At 41.7% G+C, this 21,851-nt stretch overlaps 1 protein-coding gene across 3 annotated transcripts in view; it reads right to left on the bottom strand.

The window, feature by feature from the left end:
• Positions 1–21,851, bottom strand: part of LOC111140235 (dishevelled associated activator of morphogenesis 1) — a 96,742-nt gene that overhangs the window by 57,360 nt on the left and 17,531 nt on the right. For all 3 annotated transcript variants that reach the window (XM_022492564.1, XM_022492568.1, XM_022492561.1), the window contains exon 2: positions 20,427–20,516. In XM_022492564.1, coding sequence (XP_022348272.1) covers positions 20,427–20,516 — 90 coding nt within the window. The remainder of the gene's footprint in view (positions 1–20,426; positions 20,517–21,851) is intronic.

The raw sequence follows: 21,851 nt of genomic DNA, 5'->3' as shown, positions 1-21,851 counted from the left end.
CCATTTTTAGGTCTATTAAATAATTAGCACTGAACTGATACAAACATTTTATATTGCTAAATTTTCTGATTACTGTTTTTAGATAATATTTGCAAATATCACTTGTATTTTCAGAGCGATGGGATGGTGGAGTGATGACTAGATTGGCCATCTGAAGATGAGATTCCAGAATTTAACTTTTTGGTTTACTCAATCAGGATTTCTTGGTAAGTTTGAGTATCTCTGGGCCTCATTTTTTTTTCTCCAAATTGAGAGGGTAAGGCCAGACTGTTTCTAAAGTCCCTAGAAGTTCTAAGATTCTATAGAACTCTGATAGTGAGGTTTTATGGAAAACCAGTGTGTACTCTCCTTAGTTTGAGGGCCCAATTTCTAAAACCAATGATTTTTTTTTTTAATTTATGTTGTTCAGTGACTCAATTACAAAGTACTTAACTTTCAACAGCTACTTCTTTTATAAGGTAATTAGAAAGGGGGAAAAACATTAATTTTACTATTTCTCTAATCCAACTCATCCTATTTCCTTGGTAGGTCGATAGTCAAGCATAAGATAATACTGATGGACAAAACTTCCCACTGGATGGAGGCTCTGACACTTCACTTTGCTTTCAACCTACACTAACTAGTTTGAAGCTCTTCTCTTGTTATCTACTTTGTTCCCATTATCTCACATTCTGAAGAAACAACAAAACAAAACAAAACCCCCTTTGCTAGAAAAGAAAAGTGGTACAGCATAAGGGACCTTCAAGAACATTTACTTTCTTTTCCTTTAAATCAGGCTTTAATTAACCAACTTATTTAGAAGATAAAGAAACAATAGTTTTTTTTTTTAACTTGGCCTCATTTTTAACTGGCATATTTTTCATTCCAGATCTCTAGTCAGTGGCTAGTGAAAAAATTCCAAGAGATCCTCCCCGACTCTCTTTATGTGCTACAGCGCATTTATTTTTCTCAACATCACCTTGCCCATAAGAATAAATTTTGTACTATTTCTTTGTACTCTTTCCGAGGTAAACATTCACAGCTATATCCCAGACTTTCTTCTCTCATGTCATGATCATCTCTCTCTACCAAGCCAAGCTGGCTGTGTTCCCCTTCTATCACGATCGACAGACACATATTTGAATCCTCAACCACTCACTACTTATGGTAACTTATAGGCGGGCAAGTTAAGTGACCTCACTATGTGACTCAGTTTTAATCTCCTTATCTGTAAAATGGGTGCCTACTTCACTAGTCATTGTGAGGATTTAAAAGGTTATTACAAGTAAAGAAGGCACTGAGAACAGTACACACAGAACATGCTTGATACATGTTAGCTAGGATGATAAGGATAATATTCCAGAATTTCCAGCTATGGATATTATAAGTCCTTATTATGCTAGGACTAAAAATTTGGAGGTACATTTGGCAGTGATTGTTCAAATTTAAAACACACCCACACAGCCTGTGTCCTTCCTTTAAGTCTACTTTCACAATGATACACTCACACAATTATATATTTAGCCCACAATTACATATTTACACTTTTTTCACCACAGTGCTGTTTTGAGTCAGCAAATAAAGTGAACAAAAATATGGCAAGGGAGATGGCCTAATAAATTACTTTGTAGCAGTAACACAAAATGAAGGGGAATTATGTAATCGCATTCAAAATGACCAAATATAGTATGGAGGGGGCAGGGCAGGGAGGAATGCCTCCGAAAACCATTTCTCATCTGTAGGAAAAAAATGTACACATAACATACAAACATTTCTGGAAATAAACACAAGTAAATTGAACAATGGCTACCTCTGGGTAGGTCTTTTACTTACTAACTTTTGTATAATTCGAACTTTTATTTTGCCACAAACATTCACTATTTTCATAGTTAAAACAGAAGTTCTAAAGCACAGTATATTCTGTTAGGACAAATGCCTTACTTTTTCAGATGTTCTGTGTAACACAAAATGCATCAGGTCAACAAGATCCTGGCAACATTTGGGATGTCTCTGTTCTCTACACCGGGGGCACCCCTCTGTTCCCCACAGCAAAAAGGTAAAAACATTTCGATGTTGTCTTCCTCATTGGATTTTCTATTTCTATAACACACTACAACCCTAACATCAAATGTTCATGTAAAGGAATTTTATGATTTGGACAAAGATTTATGTACCTGAAGGATGCTAAAATTTTTTAAATTTCTACCCCTACATATCTGTGTGGCAAACAACTTCTTAGTAACAGCTAAAGACTTTCAGTGAGACTCAAAGCACAGTTTAAAAAATTAAGTCTTTAAGTATAACTTCTTTTGAAATTACCACAGGGCAAATTTTTAATAGGATCATTTCCCAAGTAATAATATGTAAGAACTGGTAGAGTTTTTCTTTCATTTCAGATGCTGTTAGTAAGACCCCAAACAGGCTGTACAAAGGTCAATTAATTGCAAAGGACACGTTCTGTGGTTGTTCACTAGACCATAAATCACAGGCTGAAGCAATATGCACTTGGCCAACTAAAGCCATAAATTTCCACATTCACTGTTACAAACCTATGAGGTTCTTAGATAGTACTTATGGAAGACATATCCTTTCACTGTCTAGATTGGCTAAAAACCCTCTAACGAAGTATAAGGGGAACTCCAACTCAAATAGTAGAGACATACTAAGGTTTAACTAAATAAATTTCAACAGTAGAAAGGCACTGTTTCAGTATAATACAAAGTAAAATTCATTTTGGTAATTATTATTATAGGACAAAGGTAACTAAATACTAACAAAAAGCTGTCCCATTTATGAAGAAAATGGTACTAGAACACATGTTAACTGTGATCATACATAGGATCAAGGAATCCCATCCCTTGTTAATGATCAAAATAGTTACCTGTGGCATTAAATGGTCATTGCTATCTTGTTTTTCATGGACCCAGCCCCACATACTAATGAATGCAACAGATGTTAACTGAATTTACTTTGTTCCTAGAATTTTTACAGAATACGAAAGACAAAGGGGACAGACTGGCCAAAATATTTTATTCTATTAGGTATGACTCCCTGATGGGCGTGTCATCTACTAAACTCAAGTGCATGATGGGAAATAGGTGCCGAGGAACAGGTCGAAGGAACAGGGAAGGAAGAGCAGGTAAGATGGAAGATGGAAAAGTATTTTGTGGAAGTCCTTGCTGATTACTTCTGCTGACTTTCCCTTCTGGCTCAATAATAGTGTGATCAGCATCTTCTCAAAGGACAGTCATGGTGAAGCAGGGAGTAGCCTGACAGACCAGGGGTCGGCAAACTTCTTCTGTGTGGGGCCAGGTAAGTGTCTTAGACTTTGTCTGGCCACACAGTCTTTTGCAATGACTCAACTCTGCCCTGGTCCAGCGTGAAAGCAGCTACAGCTAACACTTCCATGAAGAAGCACTGCCATGTTTCAGTAACACTTTATTTGCCAAAAAACATTTAAGTGGCTGGATTGCTGTCACGCCCTGTGCTAGAACAAGCTTGGCTCTCAAGAAGGCAAGAATGCATCAAAGTTCGAACCTGGGCATCAATTTTTTTCCAGGTTATCTCCGCTCCTGGAAGCCACTCCCTTTCCAGGAAAGCCCATCCGTAAGTTAGGATCAGTTCGCAGAGTATGTGGAATTTGCCTGGTTACCTGTGTTGTTTTCTAGAGAAGTAGGATGTACCATGCCTGAAAAATCCACCATCTTCCCAAACTCACCGCTCCTTCAAGAGCAGTGTAATCCTACTTTTTCAAATAGGGTAGGGGCACCTGGGTGGCTCAGTCAGTTAAGAGTCAGGCATTTGGTTTTGGCTCAGGTCATGATTTCAGGGTCGTGAGATCGAGCCCGGTCTCAAGCTCCGCACTCAGCGAAGTCTGCTTGGGATTCTCTCTCTCTCCCTCCTCCTCTGGGTCTCCCCTTGCATGCGCTCTTTCTCAAATAAATAAATAAACAAAATCTTTAAAATAGCATAGCATCCTTTGGTCTTTTAAACCCTGATTTTTGCCTCCAAATCTTTGTCTTGTTGTTCTTTCCCTGGGAAGAGAAACAGCAGCAGGCCCACGGATCTGGATTCCCGGGACCACTGCTTGCTTAGTCCTTCCCACAGCCTTCCCTCCAGCCCCTTGCAGTGGGCTAAAACTATACCCTACATTTGACGCTTGCCAGAGGGAGGCAGTTGCTTTCAAAAATGAATTCCTGTGTTGTCACATTTCAAGACAGTCATGTGGTCCCAGGGACAGCCCATCTGGTTACACTGCTTGGCCACTGTCACAATTACACATCAAGTAGATCTACTGCCCAAATCCGGCTGGGCCCACACAAAGAATGATTACAGAACAGCAGATTCTGCATCTGCCAGGAAACCCAACACCTCCTCCTAAGCCTCAGAATGTCAGTCAGTTTCTGGAAAGACTGGAGGCTGACTTGCAGTAACAAAGGCTTTCATATTTAGCACCTAGAACCATGTCAGAGGAGCAAGTCTCCTTCCCCATTTTTCCCGGTGCTGCAGAACATCTGTATGTTTTTAAGGAGAGCCGTCACATAATTATATAGCAAGGTCTCTGACCCCAGAGACACCCTAGTCCAAGTTACCCCTCACAGGGGTCCCTCATATAAGGTCACCAGCAGGTGATCGATCCTATGTTCTCCGAGAGAAGGCTTCAAAGAGTCCACCAATGTTTGGAACCAGCACCCTCACTGACTGTTAGAAAATTCACCTTAGACTGAATTGACAGATGTCTCCTTGTAACTTCAGGGACTTGCTGGCCTTAGTTTTGCCCTTGGGAACTGCATGGAATAAGTCTAATTTCTCCTGTGAACAATAACCCTGCAAATATTTAAACAATTTGAATAAAGCTATTATGTCCTCCCACAGTCTTCTCTTTACCAAGCCAAAAATTCTCCACTGGCTATATAGCAAAAGTTTATCCTCCTCAATTCATAAGTAAATCTCAAATTTTCCATCAGTTTATCACACCCTTATGTCTCCTTTTTGCAAAAATAACTCCAACAAATATATTTAAATTCCTCTGAAAGGGATCTGCTCACATGTCAATGATGCATAACTCTAGACAGTCTTTAAGAGGGCATCTGGAAGATTTCTGACCAAAATATCTACCCAAGAAACACAAGTTCTTGCTTTCTTTTTTTTTTTTTTTTAATATTTTATTTATTTATTTGACAGAGATCACAAGTAGGCAGAGAGGCAGGCAGAGAGAGAGGGGGAAGCAGGTTCCCTGCTGAACAGAGCACCTGATGCGGGGCTTGATCCCAGGACCCTGGGATCATGACCTGAGCCAAGGCAGAGGCTTTAACCCACTGAGCCACCCAGGAGCCCCAAGTTCTTGCTTTCTTGATGGTTTACAACAAATAACATTTATGATTTAGAATAAAAGATACATGTCTCATGAAGCACAGTAAAATATGTGTGGTTCATGTTTTATTAAGTATACATATTGTAACATCATTGGCCGTAAACTCAGTAATAAAACAGGTCTTATAAGATGGAGGACACTTCATCTCTAAAACACAAATATAAATTAGCAGAATTTAAAAAGGGTGAATAGGACCTAGGCTCACTAGCTGCTGAGAAACTTTCTGGGAAGTTCAAGCTTCATTTATTAGATCATTGCTTTTCAAGTGTTTGGATTCCACTTACACGGCCTTTGCTTCTTTCTTGTACATCATCCTTTCAAACATCATAGGAATTTCTTCCTTGTATGTGTGTGAAGTTGAACACCTCTTCTGACCCCTGAGCTCTGCTCTTTCCAGATATAAAAAGGCTCACTAGAATCCATATACGATGCACATTTTCCCACAGAGCCTCCTTCTATCATATCATGTGTTCCAGTCTACAATATTATTCAAGATCTCGGATCATTTAAAATAAGTTAGGCCCTTCTCTAACAATTCTTGAAGTTTACAATTCTATATTGATATTCATAGAGGATAATTTTTAAAAGGTAAAAGCATGGCATGAACTGATGTCAAAGATTTTGCTGAACTCATTAATAATAAATGAGGGAACAAATAAGATGTTACAACAGGTTCAAAAGCAAATCTACAGGCAAAGGCGTATATAATTATGTAGGTGTAAATAAATGCAAAAATGGTCATCAGAACATAATCAATTATACTGCTACTGTTCTTTTTTTTTTTTTTTACATTTTTCAGATTTCTTAAATAGTTCGAATAATGTAAAAGTGAAGAACACTCTGAGGAGTGCTATAGACAGAAATTTTCACTACATTTTTTCCCATTTCAATATAACTACACTGTAGCCGAATAACAGATGCATGACTAGTACTTCCTGGTTGAAGAGGACACAATCTATAAACATGTAATGTGGAAGCCACACTGTATGACTAACACTGCTCTAGGCTCCTCACACCTAAATTACCCAGATGCTCAGGCATGTCCAAAGCTCTTGCTCAAGAACACCTACCGTGTCCTGACCACTTCACCTCAAACTGCTGGTTTCCGCTGCCTTGCCATGGCTGTGTGGCACGGTTTCTACTTGTACATCACTGAGTTTCTGACTTGAAACCACTGAGACCACTCTACCCTGTCCGCCTTATAACCAGTTACACCTGGTTCTCTATCCTTCCCAGAAATTTGTTGGGCGAGTAGTTGGGGTATTTCTAAGAATTCTTGCCCAGCTCATCTGAGGCGGGGGCAGGGAGCTGTGAGCTCAAGTGAACTTAGACCTGCTTCTCATCCCTCCCACTTCCCAGCCAGAAAAAAAGCTGTAATACTCGACCATGGTAGCCTAATAGTTTGGTCAGGAGCCCAACACCCTTTAGGAGTAACACATAGCCTACACGGAGAGCAGCAGGAACACTATACTGCTGAATGCAGACTTCTCAAGGGCATGACAGCAGCAGAATCCCTCTGCTTATCATGCCCAAAAAATCAGTGCTGAACTGAAACTGAAGAGGCATCTGCTTTCCTTCTCATTCATTTACCCACCCAATAAATAGTCATTGAGTTTTATAAAGGCCTAGGCACTGTACTAGGTATTAGAACCCATGAATAAAAGAACAAAGCTTCTGCTTTCCTTGTTAGTGAGGCATGAAAACAGGACACAGGAGACTGAGGAGAATACGATTTCAAACGTTAGATTTGAGAGTTTCTTAGAATATCACAAACTTCTGACAGTACGTTCTCAGTTATTACAAATATAGTTACAAAGAACTATACTCATCTGTAGAATTTACTCCCTCTTTTCATCATGATAAAAAGAAACAGCCAAGTATTGTTAATGCTCCTGCATTTTTACTAATCTCCAGTCTCTATCAATGTATCTTCTAACTTCAAAATAAAAATCAAATGTAAGCATTCCTAAGCTCAACTGGGAAAAATGGCTTGAGACATTTCTTGATAGCACAAAACGTTACATTAGTGTTCTTTATCTGTCCCAAGCTTTATTTACACTGGTAAAAATGATCTAATATTTCTGAGTGAGCTAAATGAAACACTGCATATTAAAAATTAGGCTTGTGCTACCTCTCAGCCAACTCTCATTTTTGTTCTCCCCCCAGATCACAAACCCCAGTAAAGAGTGCCGCTTGAAAGAGATCTGGTCTTCCTATGAGGACAGCAGCAATGGAACAAAGAGAAGAGCAACAATAGGACTTCAAGAGCATAGAGACAAATGGCATTTCTGAAACAGCTCAGGGGCTCAGTCTGTTCCAACACCCTGTTCTTTCCTGAAAAAGCCTTGGCTGACTTTCCAGAACCAAAATCTTAAAAGTCATATGCTACAGGATCCTGGGGGAAAATGCATTTCATGTGCTGATATATCTAAGAAAAGAGCCACAGTCTTTACCTAGAGCTAAAAGCGGAGACTTTACAGTCCACTTCCTAAACTATGAGGCATTTATTTTATTTATTTTAACAAGTCATTTCTTTGGCAAAGCACTTCACAGCATGGAATATGACTGGAGCCTAAAAATCTCCATTAGTATAACTTCAACATCTGAAGCCAATTTTAGATGACAATTCCCCCTCATTTTCATGGCAAAGAGAAAGAAACATTCTCCAATTATTATTTTCAGAAATGATACACGCCCACATTCCCCTGTTGCCTATGATACAAAGGTATACAATGACATAAAACAAATCACTTCTGTGTGGCTTGTTAAAAGTCGAGTCTTTGACCCACATGCCACGATGGAGTGCCACAGACCCAGGTACAATTCAGTCCAGCTGGCTGGTAAATTAACATGTTTGGACACACATCACTAAACCCATATGCAGTGTGGAAATCCAATCAGTGGTGTCAATGGCCTTTGTTGCCTCACATCTTGCTACCAGATTTGCAGCTACCAGGCCAGCCTTTCAGAATGTCGTAAAGCAGGTTTTGATGTTCTGTAACCTGCTCTTGGGAAAACAATCAAAGTGTGTTTATGATTTGCAATATAATGCTTAACACAAGGCTATAAAGAGAGGGCTTTGGAAAACAGTAATTAAACTAAGCAGAGAATCAGTAAGCCGGTAAAGACATATTCCATTCAGAGAGCCATTCTCAGGATGACTGTGAAAAATGCTAGGACAGGATTAATTGTTCCCAAGAAGGGTCATAACCATACTTCTGATTTTAAGTTATCACTTACTCTCGGCATACCACTGAATTAACGACAGCACTGGTGGCAGAAAAAATAAAACAGAAAAGCATCCGTTAGAAGATACCACCATCTCAGAAATGCCTAAATGTGAGGACGTCGGGAAGTGCATCCTAGAAACTGAGGAAACATAGTGTGTCTTCCCTTACATGGGAGGACAGATAAAAGGATACTATCTTAAGACTGCTTAAGACAAATGTTGTTCCCATACTGCATTGAAGAACAAGAGAATTTAAGACACTGTAATTTAAAGTTGGTATTCTTTGGTAGACTTTCTTACTGTAACCCATTTCTAGCTCCACAAATTACTAGGTTCCTGGAGTATAAGGAATTTGGAGAACCCCAAATTAGAAGTATTAGCAGCATATTCTAAGTTACACCGGAAGCTCAACGTTCCTTCCCACTTCTGAGGGGGTGAAGCTCTGAAATGCACTAAGCAGAAAGAATACGGATTCACAAATACTAGGAGTGCTGGTGCTATTAGTGAAAAGAATAAAATAAATATGTATATAGGAAAAACTCAGGAAAATGGGCTTTTGTTCTTCTTTGATACCACTCCTAGAGCAGATACTTCCTCCCAGTGATGTCTTGCATAGACCTACCTCCAGGAGATGGTGACATCAGGCAGGCTTGGGGTATTCATTCTATGAAAGTAGGTGCCAGAGCATTTAGAGAGTCTGCAAAAGACCAGGGAAGACACCAAGGCGGCGGGGAGGGGGGAGCATGAAATATGATACTTATATCTCACTACAATCTAGGAGCAAGAGGAGCACTCCAAGGCAAGGATGGCAACATTGGCTACATATGCCTCATTCTCCCATCATGTGTCATGGCAGACATTGCTAATTAATTACCACACTGGTCTTACTGAATCCATTCATAATCTCTCAATGTTTCTCAAAGTGCTCCAGGCTTTCACCCCCAACTATTCAGAGCTGGTAATCAAGATAAACCTCTTTGCCAACTCTGTTTGAAGTTATTCACAAGTGCAGTCAACCAGGGAAGGAAGCCACAGTCCTAAAGAATGCTGAAACCAAGGATGTGCATCCATCTGGAGGGTCTCCTGTGCTGTAGGGTCCTCAGGGACCCACTGAGCTGGTGATAAGCAGAATAAGCAGCTAGTTCTGGATTCTCTGGTGTGAGATATAGTAATATCCCTTTCCACCAGAGATACAGCTATGACCGAGACACTCAGTGTGTATTTCCACACCTGCAAGGTGCAGAATTTTGGAAGTGAAAGAAGGCAGTGCCTCCGTGCTTCAACATACACAGCCAAGGGGCTCAAAGGGCCTCACAGAGCTGCATTTTGAGCCTTGGTTCCATAACAGCACTCTTGACAAGGACTCTATGGCAAAGACTGAGAGCTCCAAGATAGTCCTGTACTTCTAATTCTGCAATTAACACATGAAGGAATCTGTTGTGTACTAGAGCTGTCAAAAGGAATCTGCTTAAGAATTAAGATTTGGAAGCCAAAACTAGCTGCTCCATGGCAGTTGAGAACCACTGCCTTCCCAGGGATTCCATTCAAACCCAAAACTACAAATTTTTTCCAGCGACTAGAGCTCAAGTAGGAGTGTTCTCTCCATAGCGCAGCACCAAAGGATGCATGAATGACAAGCAGAGAAAGAAAGCCGGGGGGTTGCTTCTCAAGCCCCCATTCCAGAGGGAAAAACAGATCACCACAGGACACAAAACACCCACTCTCCCCAGGACTCCACATTCATTGATTTGTTAAACCAAGATAGCCTACTTTTTTCCAGCTCTGTATCACTTACTAATTTTTATTGTTGTTTGAATGATGATTAAATGTGAACGCAAATACAGGGTCATTCTCTCCCACCCTCTTCCAGCTTGGTGTTCCCTATTTACAGGGAAAGCGGGGGCTTTGAGAAAGAGGTGTTACTGCAGAAATGCAAGTAGGAGGAAGCGCACGAGAGAGATGATATCCACAAAGCAGGTATAGACTCGCTGCTTGACAACGCTATCAAGAACTGGAGTATTTACAGACTGAGCAATCAACAAATCCCCAAGTCCGGGAAATGACTTGTGCGCAGAAACTCGTTCAGAATTTAGGCATGGGGCATAGACACATGGCAGTTACACATCTGCATTTCTTAACATGCAAAAGAATTGAAGAGTGGAAGAAAGGAGAAAGGCTTTCATGATTTTTACAAGCACTCGAGATGAAGGCACTTGGGTTAGAGGAAGAGACACACCAACTGTGGCATTTCCAGCCACGGCCAGTCGGCTTACTGGTGCAGACGTGCTGGCTCTGCACCTGCAAATAACTTGCCCCTCAGGAAAGCAGCCGGTGCCTCAGAGGGACTTCCTGTGTGGGGTGATGGCAGACATCAGTCAAGAGCTTGCTAAAGATGGAAACACAATTTGCCTGGGTCTGGGACTGAGGGTGTAAAGAGGTCTAGAGGAGAGGAAGAGTGAACCACACACGGAGCAGTTTCCTTTGTAGTCAACCCAAACAAACATATTGCTGAGTGAATTGTCCATTTTTACATACTTCTAACGTTTTATACTTTTGTAGGGCTTTTTATGGGTATTTGGATGGAATGCTTTTCATTTTCCAAACCCTAAGTTTTTCTTCTTTAAATGAGCACTTTCTATTCCAGTAATTTTTACTTCAGTTTGCTAAGACATATTGGAGAAAATGGAAGAACCTGAGCGACAGCTTCTTGTATTAGAAACATTCAAACCTCAATGAAGTGATTGACCAGGGCAACAAGATACCAGTTCCCTCCCCTCAGAGGTTGGCAACTGATCTGCGGCAGGTATAAATTGTTACAACAACTTCAGAGAGCAATTAAAGGTGAAAATGTTCTTAGCAAACAACCCAGTAATTACATGTCTTGGTGTTTATTCCAGAAAAATTCTTGAACACATGCACAAGGTTGTTCCTTGCCACATATCTTTTTAGATAATGAAAAATCGCAAATAAGCATTACCCAAAAGGGTAAAAAATAATTAAACTGTGGTGTGTTCATATAATGGAACATTGGAGTGCAGTTAAAATGAAATACCATATGAATATATCCATGCAGAATAAGCTTATAAATACGTGGGCAAGGAAAACACATAAAACCTCCAGAATAGGTCACCTCTGGGCTTCCACTACTATATTTATGTTTCATTCCTTTTTTTAAAAATCCATGGTGATTATCATAAAGTGTCAGCATTTGTTCAACATGGGTGTTCATTCTATTTTGTACTGTTTTGTATATTTAAATTTTCACAACAAAAATAAAATCACCAACCAGGAAATAACAGTTTATCCCATGAGTGGAAGGGAAAGTTTTCAGAAATTTGTTAGTTTTCTAACTTCTAACAAAAAACTTCTAACAAGTGTTCTAACTTCAGGGACTGCATGTTGATCACACTACCCTAGCACTTCTGATGTAAAGGGAGCCTCCTTTTGCCAATTTCGGGTGCTTCCAGCGAAGATTTCCTGGCTCTCTTCCCTTATCTACACTGTATCCTCCAAACTTATTATTTCTGCCTCCAAGAGCTTCTGAGGGCTTGTGAAATCTTCACTACTGTTCTACGAAAACCAGGTATTAGGATTTAAGAATATGGAGATGAATCCCAGACTAGCACGAGTGGGAACAAGCAGAAAGTGAGTCCACACTACTGTTTTGATCACAGTCACCATCACTGAAGGTGACAGTGGCAACAGCTATCACAACCATGCCCCAAGCTCTCTGGTAACTCTGAAGTGGCATTATTGCCCTTTGTACAACCACTCTGTGACACTGGTCTCATTTTACAGAGGAGGAGAGAGAAATCAGAGGGGTTCGGCAATATGCCCTAGTAAATGGCACCCCCCCCCCGCTCACCCTTCAAATGGCCTTTAACTATGCCAAGTATTTTCTCATAGCTATTACTTGCCTTCTGTTTATCTTAGAAAAAATGGTGTTGCACACACATTACGATACAGTTTAGAACAACTATGGGGGGACAGCAGCAAATATAATTTTGGAAGCTGGCAGGCTTGACTGAACCTTGACTGAAAGGCCTTTGGAGATAATCTGTCCCAAGGCAAGTCCTTTTACTGACAACATCTCAAGACTGAAAAACAGAGGCCTGTGAAGAACCAGAATGTAAAACCCAAACGGGAGACTACAGAACTTGTCCAGAATATTTTAGATTTGTTCACTTCTCCAAACACCAAGGAAGAGAGAGAGGATTTGGTTCATTCTATAGGCAAGTTTGTTTACTGCTTCTTCATTAATGAAGCTGGGTGCCTGCTGGGTATCAATACAAAACTATGAGCTCAGGACCATTCTGCACACTTTAAGACAGGGGTGGTAGCTAGCACAGCTGGAATGACAGAACTGAATAGCCCTGGAGGGAAAAAAAATGCCCAAAATTGATGTAATTGAACAAAGGATTATAGGACAAGGAGGCACACAAGTATTCATGAACTGATCACCCTTTTTGGAATACAGCATTGATTTAAGGGCTGCCAGAAGCAGGGAATCCTTGAATTTTCTACCCCAAATCTAAAACTAGGTGTTCATTTTGATAGTACTGGTTTTTGCAATAAAGAGAAAATAAAGCAAGGAAGTGAGTCACTAGCTTTGAGATTATGCTACTTAGAGGGGGGAAGGGGAATGAGAAACATGGCTTCAGTGGGTTTCTGGGCAGAAAACGGAGGAAATCTCACCAGGGCCAAGGTTCTCATGTTTTCACATTATTGCCTAATAGATACATGGTACTGAAAAACCTTGGGTGGTTTACAGATTCACCTTTGTTTTAATGTCACCAGAGAAGAGTGAAAAGAGAGGAGACAGAAGGGAAAAAACAGGTCCCCGAGCTAGACAAAGGAGGGGTCAGGGAAGCCAGGGTTGCCATGACAACCCAAGCACTGGTTGCATTTTAAATAATATTTATTTTTCCTCCCAATTTCAGTATAAGTATGTGGTAGCTTTGTAATGTTCGAGTTGGCTAGGCTGAACAATATGTTTTCTTATAGGTTTCTGGGTATGGTGAGCCACAAGAGAGATTCTCACAGGAGATGTGGAAGGCGGAAGTGAAGCAGCAGCCATTTTGTACTTCATACATGTTGTCTTTAGCTGCTGGCTCACTTTGTTGGTGTGGAATAGCTGGCGGGTCTGTAACTGCTCCACCTTCCCCTGGATCCTCCTTCAGCTTCTCCTGGGCCAGGTGTGTATGTGCTGAGCTCCATGACTAATGGTTCAGGCTTCTGCAGGACACCCACACCAAAGTCAGAGGCGGACAGAACTGACGTGCACTTCAGTCTGTCCTTGTGGACTCCAGCCTACCCTCTTCCAGTTTATATCCACTTTCCTTCCCAACTGTGTGCTCCAAGGAGCTCCAGCAACAGAAATAAAGACAACAGCCTTATGGAGAGTGCTCAGTCAGCTTCCATGCATATGTCAGGGTGAACTGCTGCTCTGTGTTGCTGCCAGTAATCCTGCTTCTCTGAAACCTGACCATACAGATACACTGTATGTACTTTTAAAAAGAGCAATTTTATTTTTACAACTAGGGGAAAAATATTCCAAAGTAAGGAGCAGAATGTACTGTAGAAAATTTGGGAAATATCTGTATAAAGAAAAAAATTAAATCACCCACAATCCCACCAAGCAACTGTTTCTGTCTGCCTACCTCTAACTTTACTCCTTTGCAAATTTTTGATGGTACTGCTTACGGTTTTATGCCTTTTCTTTCTTTTTTCTTTTTTTAAAACATGCTGAGCAGTTTTCCATGTCATTACAATTTCTTTGAAAATGTGACTTTTCAATGGCTACAAAATACTCAGGGTTGTGTACTACCATATAAACATCCTCTTTTAAGTTGGTTACAATCACGGGCTTTTAGGAGCAACACTACCAAGAACTGCCTCACCCTGGTATATTTCTCATCACTTCCATGGGATCAATTCCTAGAAGAGGAATGTTTCAGGCTGTGAACCCATATTATCAGATGGTTCTGATCACCATCTTCAGGTCAATCAGCATCTCATACTGAGGCCAACGTTCAAAATACTTATCAACCAGCATAGCATGGGCATCAATGAATTGGAATCAATGATGTAATGTGGGAACAGGGTCTTAGAGTCCCCTTTGCGCCATGCCAGTAGTTAAAGCTTGAGTCATGGGGTGGGGGGGGAGTAGTGGACGCTTGTGGGAAGGGTGACTGTCACAAAGATTTTTATTAGGAGGGTTCGAGGCAGCTGCTTTTTACCAAGGAAGTTGGCAATATTTTGACAGTTACCATAGTTTCACTGAGGTATATCCAGTGAACATCAGCTTATGTTGGAGTTTCTTTTCTTTTCTTTTCTTTTTTTAAACTATGTTGGAGTGTCTACATGACTTTCTCTTCTCCAGGCTGAACAAACCTCAGTTATTTCAGTCTTCCCCTACTGTGCCTTCTTTTTTCAAAAGTTTAGCCTTTCTACAGATTTCCTAACAAGCCCTACAAATTTGTGTGTTGTGTAGTGAAGATCAGATTAGGTCAACAGTCTAATGTTGACCTTTTCAATATTGGAAGGGACAAAGAACAAAGTACAAACCAAGAACAAAGTACAAACCAAGTACAGTGCACGTGAGCATAGCTCAACTGTTAAAAGGAGCCAGCGTCTAGATGATGGGATAAAAGCATGACAACATCAGCCCTCTCACTGCTCTAACTGCTGGATAGAACAAAGTGGTGAAGGAACTGTTGTTGTCTGAGTCACACACATCTACCCCCAAAGATTGGTGGCTCCTTCCTCTGTGCCCCAGAGCCTGTTTGCTTACCCCATTATGGAGCTTATGACAAGACTTGGCAATTACTTGATCTTATCTGCTTCTCCTATCAGGATCATCCACTCCAGGAAATTTGATTTATTTGTTTAACCATCTTCAGAATTTAGCCAAAAGTCTGCCCTGGAGGAGTACTCAATACACCTTTGGTGAATCACAAACCATCCTGCCCTTCACCAAGAGCATGACTTCATGGAATGAAGCCCCAGATACTCCAAGTCAGTTGTTTCTTAGTGGTTCAGCATGGAGTTATATACAAACTGTCATCTGTCAGAGTCAGGGAAGGTGCGGACAAGGCCAAGAGCTTCAGAGCCTGCAGAACCTGGAGATGCCCCCCAATATCCAGCTACTGTGCTCCCCTCATTTATTCTTTTAGAGAAAGAATAAGGGCAAAATATATCCCAGTCTTATCTCTGATCACTTCTACTTCTGCCACTGTCTTCAAACCCTTAGCACTTGGGTGTACAAATGCCAACTGGAATCCATCGTCAGGTGAAAACTCAATGGCAGGAAACCAACCCAAGTACTTGTTAAAAAGGTCTAGAAATACAATTACTGACATCTAGGTTTTGCCCGTCAACAGACTCCCTCTCCCAAATCTTGATAGCTAACAAAGTGAACACTTGAAAATCCAAAGCTCACTCTACGGTGTGTTTAAACAATTACAGTAAAGAAAGGATACCTAGCTTCCCTTCCTTCTCGGGTCTTCCAATGCCCAACTACTGCTTCTCATCCCAGCCTACCCACCGCAGCTTCTCATTAGGATACTGGAAACAACTAGACGTTGAACGTATCATCTCGCCTCCTCGTTTTACAGCTGGCTTGTCTGACAGTTGTACAGAAAGCCCATGGTTCCTCTTGACTTAATTCCACCACTTTACCCTATGTTCCTTTAAACACAGGAGGCCCTTGACTCTCAAGGAACTGAAAGAGCCACACCCTGACCACCGTGCACAACACAACTTTAATCTTTGTGTGTGTGTGGTGAAAGGAGAATTGCTTTTTGTGGAGAAGAGTGGGGAAGTGATCCAATTAAGATATGCAAACCAAATGAAGAGAGTGAATGAAAAAATATCAGCTGCATTTTCAGCCCCTGTTCCTGCATGTCTTCAAAGGCACCAAGCACCAGGTCCACGCTTTGCTCACGTGGCCACATCTCCCCCCACAGCCAGGTCAGGCAAGGTTCTTAAAGGAGTTAATGAAATTTGAAAAACACACCCTCATCAGCAGAATAAAAATTCATCTTCTCTGCAGAAGACCCAAGAAGATAGAGACATGAAATACAGAGAATCCAAAGCCATTTACTGAACCCTTGGCTTTAGAGATTGGAAATAAGAGGAGGGCAAGTGGTGCTCTCCTCAAATCCCGATCTTGGCCTCAAATTCCTGAGGACACTACAGCTAACGGTATCCAGCACCACTTGCCTACTCCGTAAGCGTGGAAGCCCAAGGAGGGGGAGCAAGTGTTTTCTTGAGGCCTGTAAGGACCAGGTTAGTGACACAATTCGTGCAAATCACTCCTGTGAAGAACCACAATTAAAGGTTTCTGCCAGGGCCCATATGATTGTCGTCACCGAGAAACAGTATACGCACCATTTTCATCTCTCTCTCCAAAGCCCTCTCCTTACTTTTCCCAGGGTTTAAAAATCATGTTAACAATAAGCAAATACAGCATAGCCAGATGCCTTTCATGGTCAGATGGTTCATTGTTTAAAAAGTTTCAGTTTAAAATCCAAAAGATTGTTAACAGATGCAGTTTCTGGCTGGAGACTGGGAAAAACCTCACTTAAACAAAAGAGTATGTTGTGATTGGAGCTAAAAAGGGAATTACCTTTAAAGATAAGAACCACAAACATTTCCTATTTGAAAATACCTCCAGCCCCACCAACAGGACCTTTTTGTGGTCCTTTCATGAATGCTAAAAAACATTTGACATTTGACAGTGGAGAGGACCAACGATGGCTGACCAACCAGTCCAGTCGTTTTTACAGATTTGTTTGGACTTTCAACAAGGCCACAACATCCATCTCTTACTCTCCCCCGGATTACTTAATTAGGCAAGCTGCCAATTAATTTCTTTCCAATTCTTTTAGTCCTAGAAATACTTTTGCTGCTTTCATTTTGGCTCTGGAAATGGATTTTCAACTAGAGATGTAGATAGAGGCAAGTGTGAGAAATGAGCGCAGGGCTTGATAAGCAGACAGCCGCTGCTGGGACTCAAGTCACCATTGGGTGGAAAAGAGCCACTTGGCTGAGAAAGGCCTGGCCCCATCCTCCATTCCCAGTCTCATTTGCCTCCACAACTACTATGCACTTTCACACAGAAAGCCTGTTTTTCACCAACTCATGTGTCTGTTTCTGTTGGCTTTCATGGCCCCTGACTCTATGGCTTCACTATGTGTGAGAATGTCTGTAATGCCCTGGGTTCTAATCTTGAAAGATGGAAAAAGCTAAGAAGCCATGAGTCTGTAGCTTTCCCTTGGCCTGAGAAATGGATTTGGTTTGGCTTGCTGGTGACAAGCCTGATTTGAAAAGGCTACCTAAGATATGGTCCAAGAAAAACAGTCTGTTCTTAGTAATAAAGATGGCCACCATGGGCTCCATTTCTAGAATAGGCAACCTGTCCCTTAGGAGATCACATTATACGAAGACAGGTAAACATCATGCCCTTTTCATGCTTAAGTTTTTGTTCTCGTAGTCATTGTATTATTTCCCTATTTATGACAGCACCCCAAAAGGTCAGTTGCAGACCAAACACATAGCAGAGTTTTAACATTTTGAGAAGCTCTAATCAAGAAAATCCTTAACTCAGCAACACTAGCATCCATTTTAAAGTGAGGCAGATCTGTGACCCCATGGAAATCCCTAAAGAGTTAAAACGGCTTTCCCACTCAGCTACTACTTGACTGTCACGTAAGGAATCCAGGCTGTAAGAATGAAGCTGGCAGGAGGACTGTGCTTTCAGGGATCTGTGCAGTCTGGCCAGGTAGTGGTAGGAAAGGCCCATCCGGCAAGAAACGGGATTCTGAGGCCAGTGGTCACATCCGTATCTATCTTCCTATGAAAGGGCAACCTCGCCATGAGCACATGAGACAGGGTTTGCAAGGGGATTTGATAGGCCTGGAAATTGAAAAATGAGCAGCAGCTGCAAGTCCAAGGTCATTACTATCCTCCAGGGTTTGCCTTTTCTAATCTAAGGGGCAGTAGTTTCCATGATTAACTTTCAATTGCTGTCAGGGGTGTAATAAAATCTGGGAAAGAAGAAAACTTTCCCCTCAGTAAGCTGCTCCCATTTTCCTGCCCTTTCCTTTCCTCCAGTGTATATTCTCAATCCTCACTTCATATTGTTTCCTAACTTGAAGAAAAAAGTCTGCACTCAATGTCCTATGTGCATACAGGCACTAGAAGATTCTTCCTTTTCAGTTCCAGGGCGTAGGTCTTTAAGATGGCCTCGTGAAAAGGTCCCTTATTTTCCACGACCGTACAATGCCTTCACTTCCAGAACTGAACACTTTTTATTTTAAAATCCTTTCCCAGTGTATTACATCTGTTTCCTGAGCCATGACAATCAGTTCAACAAGAGAACCATGCACAAAGAGAAAAGAGTACACAGTCATTCACAAGCATGTTTTCCTGGTTACTACTAGATTAGGAATCCTTACAACTACAACTTGGTCTGATCTGGTAGCAGCTCAGAAACCATACAGAGAGGTTATAGCTGGACACGTCTCTCAGCAAAGGCCCCCCAAAACCAAACTCCACACATAGTTTTATCAACGGTAACTGCTCAGGTGGAAAACTAATTGTGCTTTCAATTTATTTTGACAGTTCAGTATAACACTAATGACAAATTAGTGGTTCAGTCATCATACACTTATTTCAATGTGTTCTGATGCTGGAGTTACAAAGAGGAGTTATACCATGGTGCCTTGCCCAGAGACACCGAGATGGACTGCCAAGGGGCACAGGCTCGCTATTGCAAGATGTTTCTGGAAGGTCAGCGTGGCAATCAAACAAGGCAGCAAAGAGGCAGAGGGGCTGAGAGACAAGTCAAATGTGCAAATGCACTAGTTGCATAAGAAAAGGGTCCTCGGACTCATACTGTGCCTTGAAAAGACATTGGACTGCTATAGTTTGTTCCTGCTCCTTGCCTTGAGGCAAGGGTGAGTAACTAGAGAGTCCACTGCCCTGGAGACAGGTAACATTTCCCTTAGATGCTAGCCTGCCCTTCCTGTTTACCCCATCTTGATTCAAGTTTCTATTAGAACAGAAGAAAAAGTGACAAAAGATGGCCATGAACTTGATTGGTTCCAAAACTGGGGTGGGCACAGTCTGAGAATTTCCACAGGGTTTAAAGATGGCAGAGTGAACTTTATTGAGGAGATATGGTCCATGGGGTGATGCCCACACCAGGAGTGCTGATATCCATCCTCCCCTTCTTCAACAGTAACAGGACCTAGAATAAAGGCTGCTTTCCTTGCAGGCGGAGGCCATGTAGCTAAAGGTAGGATGTGAGGGGAATTCAGGTGGATGATTCCCAGGACATGTCCATAAGAGGGGAGGTAGGGAAGGGTATTGCCTTCTTCCCCTTTCCTTCATCCTTAGTTTGGAATATGAAACAGCCAGAGAGATACCTGGGACCATGAGGACAATGCCACACCCTAGAAGCACTGAAATGGAAAGTTGCTAGGAGATGGGAAAGGAAGATTGAGGTCCCAGAACACTACTCCTAATCCACCGAGATACCGACTTTCATGTAAAGAATGGGTGGAAACTTTATTTTTGTGTACACCACTATGGTTTTGGGTCTCAGTTGCACAGGCTTACAAGTAATGGTTACAGGTGTGGAGGACATGGGGAGGTGTCCAACAAAGTGTCCATAAAAATATCCAAGGTGTCAGCACTGTGCTGCACACGTAGCAACAAGGCCACGATCTGGTTTGTACATTACAAAGAGCTGCCTGAATTTCAGTGGTGAAGAGGAAAAGCAAAGGGCAAAAAAAATGATAATTTCCCAGTTAACCATAAACACAATGAATCTCTTACCTTTTTCTTGCTACAGTATATTTGCCATTTTTTCTCAGCTGGAAGTGCAAACATGGCTTCCCTGTGTTTGTCTGTCAGGTCAAGTTCATCCTGAGGAAAAATAATAATAATTAGTATTTCATAGATTAAATGTTATTCCTATAGGAGAGGTTATCAGCATCATTACAGAAAAGAAAAAAAAATGACATATATTTCAATGAACTTGGGAAAGACCAAGAAGGCAAGGTATGTGTTGCTGCCGTTAAGAAAGCACATCTCTGGCATGGGGCTGAGTACTGAGCACAGAAAGGATGAGGCTCACCCTACACCTACTGAAGGGTGTGGAAAAGTGGGCTGAGCACAGACAGAGTACCCTGAGAGTGCCCGTTGAGCATTAAAGGCCATCAGAGCTCCGGAGTTTGGATTACTCATATTATAGATGAGGGTTCACTGGCAAGGGGTGGGGGCTCCACAAACACCGAGTATCAGGCTAGACCTGAAGAACTTGGACATGAGAGGAGGAGACCAAGGGAACTAAAGGCGGGGCGCAAAAACAGACGGGGTGTGTTTGGGGGACAGTGAGCGGCTTAGAGGAAGCACGGGAATGATGCAGAGAGTCATCACATGAAAGGTTTGGGAGGCAGGGAGAGACCAGTTTGTGAAAAGTCTTAAATGCCAGAATGAAGAGTTTATTCTCTTGACCAATGAGAGGTGGATCTTCATTGGAAGATTGTGAGGAAGCACCTGGCATCTTCATTATCATAAATCCCACTAATATTTATTCAGCATTTTATGCACCAAGCATCATGTGGCATTGTCTCGGTCCCCACAACAACCCTGAGTCCACTCATTAGTACATCCTCATTGTAGTAACGCTGCCTGCTGTAATTCAGCTGGGGGAAATTTAGGTGGGAGATTGGGTAAGTAACTTGCTCCAGACCACACACCTGGTAATGACGGGGCCGGTTTTCAGCCCGCAGCTGTCAAACTCCAGAACCCAGACTCGGCCTCTCAGATCAGTGTCTGGAAACATTAATTTTATAGGGGAGAGCAGCTTGGATTGGACACGAAGGGAAGGCAATTTACAAACATCCATAACTAATTAATAACAACAACAGGATAATGAATATAAAGTGCTTAGAGAAAAGCTCTTGGCATTTAATAACTCAATCATCCCTGGTCTGTATTACTGGTGTGGAGCATCTGGTACATTTTTCTTAGTAGAGGGAAAGTTCTCTAGGTGAGGGTGCAGACTGGTGGGTGTGAGACAGATGAAAAGGTGCTGTAAACCAAGGCACAATGAGGCTTCGATCCCTGAGGAATATAAACACGTTTCCCCTCTGAATGCCTTCAGTATATACCTGTAATTCTGCTGCCTGTAGACACAGGCTTCAAACCTCATACTCCTACCTCCATTTATCATTGAGTCCCATTATTTCTTCCATG

The sequence above is a fragment of the Enhydra lutris genome, unplaced genomic scaffold (genome assembly GCF_002288905.1).
Source record: "Enhydra lutris kenyoni isolate GAN:26980312 unplaced genomic scaffold, ASM228890v2 scaffoldscaffold4, whole genome shotgun sequence".
In the NCBI taxonomy this organism is placed as follows: domain Eukaryota; kingdom Metazoa; phylum Chordata; class Mammalia; order Carnivora; family Mustelidae; genus Enhydra; species Enhydra lutris.
This window is presented reverse-complemented; position numbering and strand designations above follow the sequence as displayed.